At 42.0% G+C, this 16,463-nt stretch overlaps 1 protein-coding gene across 1 annotated transcript; it reads right to left on the reverse strand.

The window, feature by feature from the left end:
- Window positions 1-1,638: 1,638 nt before the first annotated feature.
- LOC311141618 (fibroblast growth factor 10-like) lies at window positions 1,639-13,481 on the reverse strand. Its single transcript, XM_084177004.1, has 3 exons — window positions 12,355-13,481; window positions 4,995-5,098; window positions 1,639-2,631 (listed from the first exon to the last, which is right to left on the reverse strand). Exons 1-3 carry the CDS (start codon window positions 12,854-12,856, stop codon window positions 2,440-2,442), a joined length of 798 nt encoding a protein of 265 aa, XP_084033130.1. The 5' UTR covers window positions 12,857-13,481; the 3' UTR covers window positions 1,639-2,439.
- Window positions 13,482-16,463: the final 2,982 nt, after the last annotated feature.

Here is a 16,463-nt window from a genome sequence, read left to right on the forward strand (position 1 = left end):
TTATAAACTCTGGTAGGGTACAATGTTTAAATCAATATCAAGGCCATTCCCACTTGGTGGGAATTGTAACGTAGCTCAGTGAGGATTGCTATACTGCCCCCTCTGAACGGGAAGGCACACTTCGACTACTCAGCCCCCTCACACATCCGAGACATGCGTTCCAATGGCCTCACAGTTACTATTCCACTTCTGACACCAACGTAGTGAACGGCAAGGCAGGGAATCAAACCTGGGTCGCTGGCGTGAAAGGCAAATACCCTACGCATCGCATCAATAGGGTTAACCCCGTTGGGTGGGAATTTAACTTGGCTCATATAGTAAGGACCGTTACAGTATGTTGGAAATGCATTGCAACATTACAAAATAATTCGTTGTGAGTCCATAAGCCATCATTACAGGGACAATATGAGCATTTCTAGCTCAAAGCAAATACCATCATGATCCCTGGCATCCTACAGTATCTCCAAGCATTTACAGTAGCTACAGGCCAGGAATCACGGTCTCTAGTTGAATGGGATAAATCTGAAAATTTTGAGAACATTCTGTCTTTCATGTTAGTTTTCCACACACTTTGTGCTCTTTTCCCAATTTCACGCCCTTACATAAAAATATTGAGATGTTCATAGACAGAGGATGAGAGAGGCACGGGACCGAGCGTTCCTTACATAAAAATATTGAGATATTCATAGACAGAGGATGAGAGAGGCACGGGACAGAGCGTTCCTTACATAAAAATATTGAGATATTCATAGACAGAGGATGAGAGAGGCACGGGACCGAGCGTTCCTTACATAAAAATATTGAGATGTTCATAGACAGAGGATGAGAGAGGCACGGGACCGAGCGTTTGTGGTGTTAACGTTCTCCCCCTGGTCTTTTGATCTGGCATCTGACAGCTGTCATTGATTAGAGCATTTGTTGACGATTACAGGAGGAAGTGGGTGGCGAGACGCAGGTCATATGGACATTTCTCTCATGCACACATCCATGCACGCATCACATACATGCGCACACACACACACACACACACACACACAGCCTCCTACCCCACATACCCTTCACCAAATTCTAGTGAGGGCTTGATGTGGGACAATACAATGCAGAAACGTGAGGTCTACATACTATCAACTTTTCTTCATATTACTTACTGTATGAAAAAGTGTTTCTTGTTGTACAATATCCATGTGGCCCAAGGCCTCTGCAATATTCGGGAATGCAGCTCCACAGTAATGGGGTGATAGTTTAAAAAATGATGTCAGCATCTAGAGCCCATACCAGGGTAGTTACCTCCCTTCCATTTTGATGTGGTTGGCCTGTATGTTTCCAGTTTGTTTGGGAACTCTAATCATTAGTGCAATGGTTGCCACATGGAATATCTGGTGGGCCTGTAATGGTTGTCTTTTGTCATTCCATACCTCAGTCAGCCTGATAAGAATAGTCCCTCGAAAACTACACTTGTTTTATGTGCTCTGGGTTTTCTTTCTTTTACCATAACCTGTTAACTTAGTTTTAATGTACTTTATATTCTACAGTATCTAATTTATTGGTTCACATTCTCATATGTGTATTTGTCGGATGTTTACTGAGTCAACCAGTTTTAGTTGCACACTTTAGTGATGAACATGAGAACATCTGGATACAGAGGAGGAAAGGTCTAATTTATTTTCTCTTATAGACATGATAAGGTGTAAAGAATGCAAATAAATGTTCACCTTCTTTCCACCTCCAGTTAAATATGACACAAAATAAATAATTTACTTCAACACAGTCAAAACTCAGTGGTTAAGTATCATACATTAGATTTTTCATTCCCTGTATTCACTTTTGTTATGGTTTCAGGCTTAAAATGACCACTAGGATCTTGCTCAATAAGAATAATAGTTTTTTTTCTCCAGTTTTTCGCATTTACTGATCTGTTAGCCCTTCTTCTTAAATTTCAAAACCTGTTCAGATTATTGAAATGCGATTGCGGACCATGAATAACAGTTTGAACAAGTGTTTTGTACATACAAAACCAGTGCTTCCTCAGTTCATCCACTTGATGTGTGAAACAGCCTCCTACTTTGCCACATCCTCCTTCAGTCCACCTCTTTCCAATGATTTGGCACAGAATAGGGTTCATATTTCACCCTGTGCCACAGAAAACACTGTCCATCCCCAAACCAATAAACTATCTCAAGCAAAGTCAGAAGCATCCCACTGGGCACACACTGGTTGAATCAACGTTGTTTCCACGTAATTTCAATGAAATTACATTGAACCAACGTGGAATAGACGTCCGTTCCCAGTGGGAGGCAGCATCTGCACAGTTAAGTAACTTCCTTAGAGAAAATATGTATTTTAGTTCAGATTAGAGTCCTTTGTTATCCTTAGTTGAAAGATTGTTCAGTGCTGAATAGCTCTCCCACAGGGTCTAGTCCAGTGAAAAGCTCCTCATCATCACACCATGATCGGGAGGAAATGTGTGGCTGTATTCCTCCTCCGTGTTTTCTTCCCTCTCAGTGGCCTCCCTTGGACACTCAGGCCCACAAACATCTGTCTCTTCTTGTTCCTCCACTCGGCTGAGGCGTAGGTGTTATAGCCATTCTCCTCAATACGCTCCTTCAGTGTGCAGTCAATGCCAAACTCTCTCTGGAAGAACAAGGGACATTATTGAGTTACATTCACATATGTGTATTTGGATACTTAAACTTTTTTTTTTTTTTACTAGGCAAGTCAGTTAAGAACAAATTCTTGTTTACAATGAGGGCCTACCCCAGCCAAACCCGGACGACGCTGGGCCGCTTGTGCGCCGCCCTGTTGGACTCACAATCTGGTTGTGATACAGCCTGGAATCGAACCAGGGTCTGTAGTGACACCTCTAGCACTCTAGCACTGAGATGCAGTGCCTTAGACCTCTGCTCCACTCAGGACTGAATCCATTTTATACTGATTCAACCATTTCCATTTTTGAAGTGCATACACTGGCAAAGGATGTAAAAATACCACCGTTATAGTTAATCCAGTGGTGTACTGTTCATACATGAGTTTAAATCAAAATATAGATATTTCCAGGTATTTATCTAATTAGCTAACTGACAACCCACTGGGTACACCACGTCATTTCAACGTGGAGAATTAGGTAATATTTGGTTGATAGATTGATCAATGAGATTACAACCTATTTTCAGCCACTCAAAAAGACAGTCAAAAGTTTGTTTAATTCCCAATGTGTTATCACTATGCTTTCAACAATCTAAAAGCACAATGAAATTCCAATGGAAAATCAATGTCTGATTTTTGGTTTGTTGTCACCTAAATGTGTTATTACTGCGCTTTCAACCATTTAAAAGCACAACAAAGTTCAAATGGGGATACAATGCAAGTGGTCAATGGAGTTTGAGATTCTGCGCAGATTATTATCCATTTTGAAGGTCTCCACAGACCTGTGACATTTGCATGCTATCTTGAACATGCACACTTTCTAGGATAAGAAGACATTTATTGTTACAGTAACCTCAATGTGGCATGGGATGTGTTGAATGAATACTGTTACATTACTGTATTACAAAAAAGTAATATTGAATTGTGTTTGGTTAACAAAATATCAACATTTAAAGGAGATGTATCTACTGCTTGGGTAGTTCCATCTGAGCCGCTGGCTTAGTCCTATTCTTTCACTTTTATTTTTGGTTGCGATTGAGACCTGAATCCAACATCATTTTTTTAACTGGTCAGAAAGTTAATAGGCTATTTACTGTATGGCAAAAGTGATACTTGAATTGTGTTTGGTTGTCAACGCAACCAAATAGCAACATCTGAAGGACATGTATCCTTGGATAGTTCTGCCTGTGCCACTATGTCTGGCTTAATTCCAATTTGTCTACAAATTCATAATTGATATGATGGATTCATGTCTCCATTAAAACCAAACATCTAAGTTAATTAATAGGACTAAATAAAATAAAATAAAACTTTAAATGCACTTTAAATACAGTTATATTCTTTAACTTAGTTTTTTGGTTTGGATGGAGACGTCAATCCAACATATCTGTTTTACTAACTTGTAGATTCCATTTGAAATCAACCAAAGCTTAAAACCCTAGGCCTAGGCCTATACGTATTGTCTAGTTTTAGTTGAACCCTGAGTTGAATTTAAACAATAGCTGTTGATGACTTCTCAAATGCTATATAGGCCTAAATAGCACCATTGATGATATATGGTTACATCTAATTTGCTCTCTTAAACCTATGCTTGGGAATGACTATGATAGCAACAGTGAATCTATTAAGTGGAGATGTATTTCTCAACAATCATTCTCATGAAAGCACATTGGTAACAGTAGGTGATAAATATCAAAGCTAAGCAGGGCTAGGCTTGGTTAAATCTCTGGATGGGAGACCAAAGGGTAGCTGTAGATAGATCAACTGTCCAGTAGGAGGTGCTGCCCAGCCTGTTTCTTTCTTATAGTGGATATTGCGTTGAAGATCTGACATTGTTTCAAAGGTACAAATTCATAACATTTTATACAAGGTTTGTCAATGTTGAAAACTCATTGCCATGATGGCATAAACCTGTGGTTGAAATCTCATCTCAAAACAACAGTTGATGACTTTTTTCAAATCCAATATATTTTCCACATAGGTTCCACGACACAATACGTTGAGAAATTTGGTTGAAAACAACATTGATTTTGCCCAGTGGGAACCAATTTAACTTAGTCAAGATGTACCAGAGGGGTATATTCAATATAAATAGTTAATTATGCAAATCAGTGATACATGTGATGTAATCTAATGTCTGTGTCACTTAGCACTATAGTCATGACTTGCTGATCTCCAATTTTGTCTTCGAATGCTTGGATAGTGTGCTCTTTGCACTTTTCATAGTTTCCACTGCACCATTGGTTATACGTGAACCCAGCTACATAATTAAAAACTCTTGTGATAAAGACTAAAGAATCTAAGTGAATCTCTTTGAGGCTGGTTGAATGACCTCTGACATGGATACTGACCGCTCCGTACAGCTCTCCCTTCCTGCTGATAGCCAGGTAGTAGTTACTGCCCAGTCCTTTGATAGCCACCACCCCCACATCCACCGACGTGATCTCCAGAATACCTGAGAATAAACACAAAAAACACCTTTTACAAGCCATTTATAATCATCATGACCATTTATAGGGGAGGATTTAAGGGGAATCAGAAGAAGAGGAAATAGAAGCTAGAGTTCTGGATCTGCTGTATACACTGTAGATAAGAGTTTGTAAAACAATCAGCAGTCTTCCTGCCCCTCCTGACTGTGGAAGACAAAGGCCCAGCCACCAGCTGTGTCAGATAAGGGGAAATGGACAGATCTATATGGTCCATGGACAGCAGCACAGACTGTCAAGTGAGGCAACAGGATTCCATCCATTGGGACCCAAACCAAGCCCATCAATAAATGACACATTAAATGTTCCGGCTAGAGCCTTTCTCAAGACAACACATTAGCTAGATATGTTTGAGAAAGCCTCTAGGTGAAATTGTGTGGGTTCATAGCCAACTAGGCGCCAGGTAGCCTAGCAGTTAGTGCATTAGGCCAGTAACCAAAAGGTTGCTGGTTCAAATCCCCAAGCTGACTAGGTGAGAAATCTGTCGGTCTGACCATGAGCAAGGCACTTAAAGATGCACTATGTAGAAATTCATTTCCTGGTGATTAAGATTGTTCTAGTTTGCCTAATTTCAGTTTATGTGACAAAACAAGCAAGTATATTGTAAATAATCATCGTACCATCTAAACCGCTGTGAAATATGTTTTCCGTAACCAAAAATAACGCACATAAGCATAGAAATAGCGCATATAGAACAGATCTACCGCTTCTTAGACTTGCCCTCAATGAGAATGACAGAGCTGTAACTCATATTTCTATGTGCATTTTGTCGGGTCTCCCAGAAAGTTACATATTGCAGCTTTAACCATAATTGCTCCAGGGTCACATCAATAATGGCAGGGGAAGTGGGATATTCAAAAAACACATTTCCATTTCACACCACACACTTGTTCATGTGTGAAACAGTACATGTATCAGCAGGACAGATATCAGCACCCCCTATTTGAACTGTCATGCTATTTATGGTGCTCAGTAGATACAGAAAATTCTCTACTTAATAGTCAGAGAAAATCCGAAAGAATCTCTTCAACTGTAGGGTAGAGTTTTCATCCATCCATCATCCATCCATCCATCCATCATCCACCCATCCATCCATCCATCCATCCATCCATTCTTGATTTCATCCAAATAAGCTTGCTTCATCTACATCCCCTCTACACAAAACAGTAGACTTCACATTAACTCATTTGGCATGAGGATTATAATAATTGCAGATTGGATTTATGTGTGAACAGTTTGGCTTGTTTGGTATGTAGGCCACCAATTCCCAGTGCAAATATTCTAGTTACCTAAAAGCCATTAGAAAAGGTTGAATTATACCCCAGTAACCATAGCATGCTGTTGTTCTAATCCCCGAGTCGACTAGGTGAAAAATCTGTCTGTGCCCTTGAGCAAGGCACTTAACCCTAATTGCTCCTGTAAGTCGCTCTGGATAAGAGCGTCTGCTAAATGACTAAAATGTAATGTAAAATGTTGTAGACAGCTGAGGTTATTAAGTGTGTCCATAGTATCAGAGGTCAGAGAGATACAGCTTCCTAATGTGTCCTTTGACCAGACAGCCCACTTATCACGCACACACACATTTATCTCATCTGACGCTGGTGTGTGTTAATGGCCCCTCTCTGTTCCCCATGGCACGTTTGCCTTGCTCCTTGACTACTTCTTCCCATTTCCTGTGTGGTGTTATTATCCTATCCTGCAACACACACACACACACACACACACACACACACACACACACACACACACACACACACACACAGACATACACAAACACAGCTAGGGAGTGTGAACTGCAGGGAGTTGTCGTGACAATGGCATGGTTCCCCTCCTTCCTCCCTGATGAGTGTTTGTGTGGCTGCTTGTGTCACTGTCCAACTCCCTGTCTTGTGGACGGACCGTCTAAAAAGTTGCTGTGTGAAGACTCGAAGAGGCAGGTGAGCTGAAAAAAGAGGCAGGTGCCCTCAAAAATGTACAGTGACTTCCTCCCCTGTCTCCACATCACGTATAAAAAGGGGGATTAGAAATTATGCAAGTAATGTTATTTGATAGAATTTGAGTTTATCTGTTAATTTCATAGCTGACTAAAGAAATTAGCTGCCCCCCCCAAAAAAAAAAAAATTGACCTTGTGGCAGTGAGGTCTACATCATCCGGTAGAGCTGGGACGATAAACTGGAAATTATCGACACCGACCAAACCGCCCACCTATCGTGGACATTTTTCTGATATCATTCATTACGAATAGATCACCCATAGAACAGAACCGATGCGTGCGCAACTATGGGGCAAAACAGACGGGGTTGGCTTAGATTGTTGACATGTGAACTATATTTAGTCTCCAAATGTTTATTGAAAAGATGCATTCATTTGCACAATCAGCACTTGTTGTCTTTCAAATACATCGTTACAGTTGTTGGTTAGCTAGCTAGCTAATTTTTGCCATATTAGCATTGACATGAAATCAGTCAAAACACCTCAAAAGAAGACATGGTATCAAGAGCAAGATAAAACTATCTGAAACGAGCCACCTAGGATTCCCCACATGGCAGCTTCTTGTCATTGTTGCTAGCTATCTGACCGCTCAGAATCATAACAAAGCACGGCTGCGCGTGCATAATGTTTCTGACATTGTCAGCCAACCCTTCTATAGGGCCTACTAAAAAAAAATAGAAGTTTGAAATGAAATAAGTTTGCTAATATGGGTGATTGTTAATGGGATTATTGACAGCTACAACATTGAAAGTAGTAGTAGTTTTTAGGGTAATATTTAAAAAAATACTGTGGTGCACATTTTACTTATCGTTACCATGATAATTCAGTAAATGTACTGTGATATGGATTTTTGTCCATATCACTCAGCTCTACCATTAGGAGAAGTGGTGGAGGGGACCATGACACAACAGCCATTGAAGATCTGAGAATCACTTCTGTAAGGGTTCAGGTGTCAGGTATCGTTTGAGGATGTAAGACTATCTAAGGCCGTCTCTGGCCCCTCTGTAAACATGCTAGGGATGAAAGGAGAGAGAACAGAGGAGGACAGAGGCCATGACAGAGAGACAGGGAGGATTAGAATGAACTTAATGACCACTGATCAAAGACACACACCGGAGGCTGGGGCGAGACGGCGCTTATGAAGTTTGAACACACACACAGAGTATACATTGTACATATTGCGTACACACACCCATGCGAATGTAGGATCTTAATTTGATCACTCTTTTGTTGCTGAGAATTTCCCTGCAGGATATGCAAACGTGTAGTGTATTCAAGGTTTAAAAAGGCTTCTAAAGTTTGTAAATTCCAATTTAACATGTCAGACTTGATTTGTCCTAACAAAAAATGTATCAACCGCTACAAAAAATGTCCATTAATTATAATCCACATAATAATTCACATTTCCTGTTGCTGCAGGATCATTTTCCTGCTGTAGCAAACTAGCTCAAATTAAGACCCACATCTGTATGCATGAACACACGCACATGCACATACACGTACACACTCTCTAGTCTATAGTATTTCCCACCTGTATCCACTCAGTCTGTGATGATTAATGTTCAGCACTACTGTCTACTTGCTCACTTAGGAATGATATCCACAACGCCGCAAGGGCGGAAAAAAACAAACCAAAGCCATTAGGACAAATGTGTTCTTTGTTCAACATATTACAGATTACAACACCCAACACCAAATGTGACACCTGTGTGTTATGTAGTGGTAATTCTGATACACCACACATAAAAACCTGGCCCTGGGTCAACCCCACATTTCCAACTGTTTATTTAGGGTAACATTGTTGCATGCTGGATTCTTTTTCCTAATGTGTGGCTCATTTGATACGCTCTGTTTGTAGTTACTACAGTAAATGGTGCATTAGGGTCGAATGGGTGTAGACAATGCCAATGTGAATTAAAGGTGGATTTTCCACAGTGGGTTGCCAAGTTCAGATGTGTTTTGCAGTTTGCGTTGTTATTCTTGGTAACTGTTTACTCTTTGAAAAATCTGTGTTGTCTTAGAAAAATTTGACAGAGCTTACAGTACAGATACAGTAGAAATATGTTGAAATATGGGAATGATGGAAACATAAATCAGCTGTTAAGCAGATGAGGACCACATATCCCTCCTCTATCCACGTCCATAAACAACTTTACATCTCTATCTCAGTGTCCTTGAGAGTACTGGCTGTGGTTTCCCTTTTGAGGGGCAAACACACACACACACACACACACACAGAGCAAGTGGGGACCATGTCAGGCCAAGTCCGTTGGCGCCTCAGCACACATAGCCCCCGGCAAAGAGAGAGAGAGACACAGACACGTTTGGTGGCCTCCTATATTCACCTCCTGCGCTCTTGACAGGCTGGGCTCACACTCACACAATACCAGCTTGGGGTAATTAGACTAATCCGTCTGCCGCCACACATCTGTTAGAGCCTCAGTTAGCACTGCTAGAGTCCACCATTACTGTTCTCAGTAACTATGTACATTTCATTAGAAATGCTTTAGATTGTACAAATGTGGTGAGCTGTAACGATGTATAGCAAATGAGGTTATCGATAAGCACATTTTCTGTTATGCTGCATGCAGGCTAGCTTGCGTAGCTTTATATGTTCTTATTTTCTGCAAAGCACCATATTTCTGGGGTTTCCATTCCAGCCCCCTCTCTCTGTAAACTCCCAGCAGAATCCCAGCATGATGGAGCGCCATGTGGGACTGTTTTGCACTGGCATCCCCATAAATCTGTGGGAGGTTGGATACAGGCTCTTAAACAGACAAGAGCAGGGTCCTCACAGGGCCATGGGCAGCCCCCAAAACCACCACCTCTACAACTGTAGAGATCTGTGCTAGCAAGGTTGGGATTTCAAACCCCAAACCAGTCGTCGCCCCTCTATCGCTACACTGTTGTAAGCATGGTTCAAAGCTCGGGTCTCAGCCTTGCACACAAACAAACTGGGCGTAAACCATATCTCTAAAGAGAAGTAATAAGAATGACTAGCGAGAGATTGAGGGACGTTTTTTAAAATCAAAACTGGTAACGTGGTCTCCAGATATGCTTTGGTACTGCACAAACAGAATCATGATTTAACATATCTATGGAAAGATTGCCAAACTTTAACTCCACATATTGAATGTGATTGCTCCTAGCAAGAACAAGCACACACATTTAGTTTAGGAAATGTCCTTTTCTAGTTTTATTCATACAGTATATTGGTTATTATGTTATTATTTTCTATCAACCCAGAGTTTCACTAGGCATTACCACAGAATCAATGCCACAAACCTGATCTAGTGCCATTTCAAGGGACTACAAAGGACATCCTCCCAGAGATCATGTCTAGGACATCCTCACAGGGATCATGTCTAGGACATCCTCCCAGGGATCATGTCTAGGACATCCTCCCAGGGATCATGTCTAGGACATCCTCCCAGGGATCATGTCTAGGACATCCTCCCAAGGATCATGTCTAGGACATCCTCCCAGGGATCATGTCTAGGACATCCTCCCAGGGATCATGTCTAGCCCCTGGTCCAGAGCAGAGACTGGAGCTGCTATTCTGTAGTATCCCTTTCCCTGTGAACCTGATAGTGGGCCATATAATCCACACACACTGTCACCAGTCCCCCTCAGGACACGGCTTTGTGACTGCACCACCATTGATACTGAACACTCGCAGCTTTGATGTGACCACAATGACGTTCAACCATGTCATTCATGATTTCGTACCCCACCTCAACCCCCCCCGCTGCATTCATACCCAACCCAAAGATAAACTTGGTCACCTTTTGCAAAGGCTTAGTATTATATACGGCAGTATATTACTAATATATACTACTAGTACAGTAGTATTATAGCCTAGACATTTGTGAAGAGTAATGGTGAGAGATAATTGATAGGTTCAATAAGTTAACATGTACTATAGCTTCAAGTTGAACCCACCAATCATCTTAGTGAAGACATTACTAGCCTGGCTGTTGTACTATTTCACAAATACCTAAAAGGGGCATATTGAAATTCATTGCAGTGTAGTGTGTAGAGTCTATAAATACATTTCTGTCGTATTCTTGTCAAAACAAACACCATTAGTTACATTTTTACTTCCCATACTGTTTCCCATAAGTCTCTTTGATTGAATGTGTGGTTAAGAACTCCCAGGAGAAACGTTAAAGAGTGCCATATACCGGGGATGGGGGGTGGTAGGCGTGGGGGGTGGGTGGAGGTTGTAGTTTAAGTGGGCACATGTGTCGCTGGTTGCTTGGTTTCTACATCCGAACACACCCACTTGAGCATGTGAGTGCCCGCACACAGATAGGCTCACACACGTAGCAAATTGGAAGTGGGTTGATAGAAAGGGGGATGTATAGTTTATAGTTATCACTGAGCACACTAAATAAAAAGAGTTGCAGTGAAGACAGCAACAAAGTGTTTAGACACATTACCGGTTGTGCTATACCTTTTACAATAGGATATTCAGGCATACAAGAATTCGGTATGAGGAAAAAAACACCCCAATGTATGTTACTGTACCTCTGTAAATTGATCAGATCACATTCACATTATACTGCATTGATCATAAACCACACGGTATTAGCATTATGTACAATCATTGTAGAATGAAATGAAGCAGACTGGCTGTGTGTGAGAGCGTCTCAGAGCATGGTAGTGATTGGCGTATCCTCTCCTTCCCCCAGTCCTGCTCCTCTCTAGCTGTTATCAGTGCTGTTTACCCTGGGCAGTGAATACTGAAAGATAACAGGTTGGTAATCTATTCCTCCCTGGTCCTGTTTTAGCCATCTGAGAGCTACCATCATTGTGCTGAATGATTGGGCAGGCCAGATATCACAAATATGTTTGCTAGAGACAGAAAAAGGAGCTTCTAATCAGGAATGTGTCAGCTTGATCTAGATCTAAACTAAACTAAACTAAAAGGTTTAACATCCGTGAACTGCTAGGTGACAAATCTTGCCATTTTGATTCAACATGCAGTATTTGAAATGATCAATGCTAAAAAAAGTTATTCAGTAAAGTTCTTCAACTCAAGTCAATCATTTGAATTTGTTTCCTTTTTTTCTGTAATTTGTATGATATTCTGTAGTGAAGACCGTACCAGAAGGGTTGAGAAAGCCTAAACAACACAATGATTAATTTCTAATACACTATGGTTGAATCTCTGTTTCCCCCTCTTTCACTTTCCTACAAATTGAAAAACATACTGTTATGGTTACTTACTGAGGGGGTCATCTTTGCTCTTGGTCCCGTTGACTCTGCCATTCTTATCGATCCGCAGGAAGAACTTCTGGAAGGAGAAGAGCTTCCTTCGCCGCACATCTCCCTGCAGGTGGTTGTAGCTGCGTACATGCCTCCCCAGTGGACCCCCTGTCCTCCCTAAGGGACCCCCAGTCTGCCCAGTTCCTCCAACCCTGGACCCAGCCAGGGAACTGTTCACTGGGGCACTAAGAGTGCTGTTGGGGCTGGGGTACTGGAGCCTGCCTCTGTAGGGAGGTTGATGACAGACAACCAAAGGGAGGGAAAGGGAGAGCAGCAGTGCTAGCAGCAGAGACAGGGACAGGCTGGAAAAGGAGGACCCAGAGATGGAGCTGGAGCCAGACCTTAGCCCAGACCCAGTCCCAGAACCGGACCTAAACTTGGACCCAGAGCCAGACCTAAACCAATACCCAGAGGTGGACCAGGCAGAGGCAGCCTTACTCCCTCCAGCAGCCCATGTGCTCATGGTAGAGTTGTGTGGGGAGGACTGGAAGCAGCCTCACAGCCTGGGACATGCTGCTGGGGACAGGGGAGGCTGGGAGGGCAGGAAGGGGAGCCCTCCTGGGAAATGGGGCTCTCTGGTACCTGGTCTACCAGGTCTCTACACAAAAAGAGATGTCCTTCTGTTCCTCCTGTTTGTTGGTAGCTAGAGCAGTTATTGTACTGAAAGTCAATGTATTGCAATGACAAATCTGAGAGTCCTCTCTTTCACGTTTCTTCCTATACAGATGTCCAGGTAGATAAATAAATAAATTAAATTAAAATAAACACTTTCCTTATTGTTACCAGTGCAAATACTGTCAGTGTATTCCAATGACAAATCAAGCAGCCGTCCTATGTCCCAATTTTGAAACTGTTTTTCTATCCTTAGCTGTTCCTGGTGCTGAATTTAATTCCAACCCAGTTCCTCAGATGGTTACTCCAACAATGAAAGGTCTACTGGTATAGGAACATTCTGCTATAACACTTTCTCCAGGTTCATCCCTCAGGGCTCAAACATTCAACAGCTCAAAAAGAGAGAGAAGGTAAAATACATTTGAGTGTGAAATCCTCCGCTGCTCTCTCCTCTCTTTCTCTCTCCATGGAGGAGTGTGGAGTGGACTCTCTCTCCCTCTCTCTACAGTGGCTCCACCTTCACTGAGGTAACAGACTGGGGAGGGGTGTGTGTGTGTGTGTGTGTTTGTGCATGTGTGTTAAAGATGTTTTGCTCCCCTTGCTGGGTTTGATATGACAACGTGGTCTCAGGGTAATTTGGAGTTTCTGTATGTAAATATGTTCAACACACCATTTAGTATGATATGTTACGTAACGTTAGGTTACAATATTAATGGAATAGCAGTCATACAATATAATACGATTTAGAGGACATATAGTATCGTACGTCTTACCCGGTCGAACAATAGCATACGAATTGGATGGCGTAACTTATTATACATCTTGGATGACGTGTAGTATTATACGTCTTTCTCTGAAACCAGGTTGCTTGTTGCCTCATAACAACAAAGGAGAATTACTGAAAGAATTGGTGGTTAGGAGAACTGGCGACAAATGTTAGGATAATTTACGTGAAAGGTTAGGGGAACTAAAACAACAAAGGTTAGGTGAATTTACTTAGCAGGTTAGGTGAATTGAACACGCAACCTTTGGATTGCTAGACTGTCACGGATTATAACCACCCATCCTCCCCGACCAACAACCTTACTTTCGTTTCTGTCTAAAGTAAGTACACGATTTGTAAGTATTATACGTCTTGGAAGTGCTCCATTTGTTTTATTTTTTCGTATGGCTCTGAGGCCAGGCTGGATAGGAGGACCCCTGGTCTGATCTTTTTACCTGTCACTGGAAGATGTGTGTGTGAATATGAGACTCCCAACCTCTCTTTCTCTCCATCTCTCTCTCCCCCTTCCACCTCTCTTATTGGTATGGGAAACATATGTTTACATATGTTCTCGTTCTCTCGTGCATTCCCAAACCGAAAATCTCTTGTGCATTCCCTCCCACTCCACTTACCCTGCTCTCATTTCCCATCACCCCCTTTTAGATATGGAAGTGAGCTGTGGCAGGGTGATGTGTTTGTGTGAGTGTGTGTGTGTGTGCGTGCGTGTGTGTGTGAGAGAATATGGGGCGGAGCGACAAGTGTGGTGGTGGGAAAGGAGACCAGGGTAGGATAGGATTTATCTGGTTAGATAGTTCAGCATGGAGGTATGTGTGGTAATAATAGACCAGTTACTTAGGTGTTTCTGTCACGACTTCCGCCGAGGCTGCCTCCCCTCCTTGTTCGGGCAGGTTTCGGCGTTCGTCGTCACCGGCTTACTAGCTGCTGCCGCTCCCATTCTCATCACTCCACTTGTCTAATTAATCACACACACCTGGTCCTTATCCCCAATTAGTCATTGTATAAGTGTTCCCTCTGCTTCCTTGTCTGTGTGGGTGATTGTTTGTAGTGAGCTGTGTGTAGCTCGGTTGAGCTACCCTTACCTTGTTGTTGCCAGGGTAGATATTTCCCCTGTGCCTGAGTTTTGTTGTCGCATGCTTGAGCAACTGTTTATCGACGGAATAAACTCTTTGGATGCGTATTACTCTCCTGCTCCTGACTCCTTCTAACACACGCATCACAGTTTCAAACACTTTACTGAGTAGACTGTTTTAGTGTGCATGGAGAGTATATATATATATATATATATAGTGTGTGTGTGTGTGTGTGTGTGTGAGTCATTTCCTATCTCTCCTGATAAAACACACTATAAGGTTACCACTGCTGGTTTCAATCCAATTGCTCTAAGAGAATCTCAGTCAGGCCTCTCTCATCTCACCTACCTTCCTCTGAGAGTCAGGTGTCACATGGCCCACAGCCAAGTAGAAGCTCTTTTACTCCCCTACCCAGAACTGTGGCACGTCATCAGATGTTCAGTAATTCAATTGAGTTGGAGAATTTGACTTAGTCCATTTAACTTTATTCAACTACATTTCCAATCTGGGAATTGGTGGTTTCTGAGACGGTTACTGAAACTGTAAGAACTGAAAGGTACACTCAGCAAGATGACATCATCATACACAGGGGAGTAACTTACTACTTACAGAAGAAAAATAAGAATTTAAATCTGCCAAGACTGCCAGTATTAGTTCTTAACAATGTGGGCGTGTGCAAGGAAGGAAGTTGGTTGTAAGTTATCATCTTGCTGAGTGTAACTGTGAATTATGCTTCTGAAACCACCTTTTTTCTTATCCCCTCCACTCATCCCTCCAGAAGTTGATGCCATGTCTTGCCTTTTGCTTTCTCTCCTGAAGCCCCTACAGTTTTCTTAGTGTCTGCTTTAATGTCTGTCAATGACATGCGGCCAGAGCATTGGTCGGGTCCTAAGTCTGGTCTTAAGCTAGCTGTCTGTGTTCATCAGGTACCCCACAAACTAAATCTTATCAGTAGACTACTTCCTTTGTTGTCTACCTTCCCACCATGATAGCCTGAATCAGCACTTAAAGGAAACAGAGCTGGGAGGAGCAGGGATAAGTTGAATTGATTATTGACCGAATCATAATGAACATCCAAACGATTCCCATGGAACTTACATAACTGCATGTCTCTTTAAACCTCACCCCATTTGAGGCCTTTCCTCACCCTGTATGTTCTGATAATTATTATGTATTTTTTTTAATGATCCCTATCAATTGCTAAAGCGCAGCCTGTGTTCGTTCCTTTCATGGAGAATGTGAGAGACAATATAACATTCTCTCTCTGACAGACTGAATGCCTCATCTATAGTTACCGCCCAATTAGATACAGTAGGTATGTATTTAAAAACCTTTATCCAGCTAGCATAATCCCAAATCTCCTCATATAACCTGGTTTCTAATGGGCATATCTATTTTTCTGGGTAAAGGTGACATTCTTTTAAATACTGTGATATTCCTTTCTATTGTGGTTTTGCTTTCCCTTCAGACAGAGGATACTGTCCTTTGCTGGTGCATCCTAGAAAGATGGACATGTTTCAGAGCTGAGATGTGCTGAAGATTTGCAGGATTTATTTAGAAGCCGAAGAGCAAATTCTTTGTAAATGCAACCATGCCTGTGTTTT

Source organism: Coregonus lavaretus (assembly GCF_964263955.1).
Source record: "Coregonus lavaretus genome assembly, chromosome: 14".
Taxonomy (NCBI): Eukaryota; Metazoa; Chordata; class Actinopteri; order Salmoniformes; family Salmonidae; genus Coregonus; species Coregonus lavaretus.

Coding starts and splice junctions, on each gene's coding strand:
- LOC311141618 (XM_084177004.1), bottom strand. CDS start 12,856: ATGAGCACATGGGCTGCTGGAGGGAGTAAGGCTGCCTCTGCCTGGTCC. Junction 5,099..12,354: donor GAGCAAAGATGACCCCCTCA/GTAAGTAACCAT, acceptor GTTTATTCTCAG/GTATTCTGGAGATCACGTCG. Junction 2,632..4,994: donor AGGGAGAGCTGTACGGAGCG/GTCAGTATCCAT, acceptor TTGTTCTTCCAG/AGAGAGTTTGGCATTGACTG.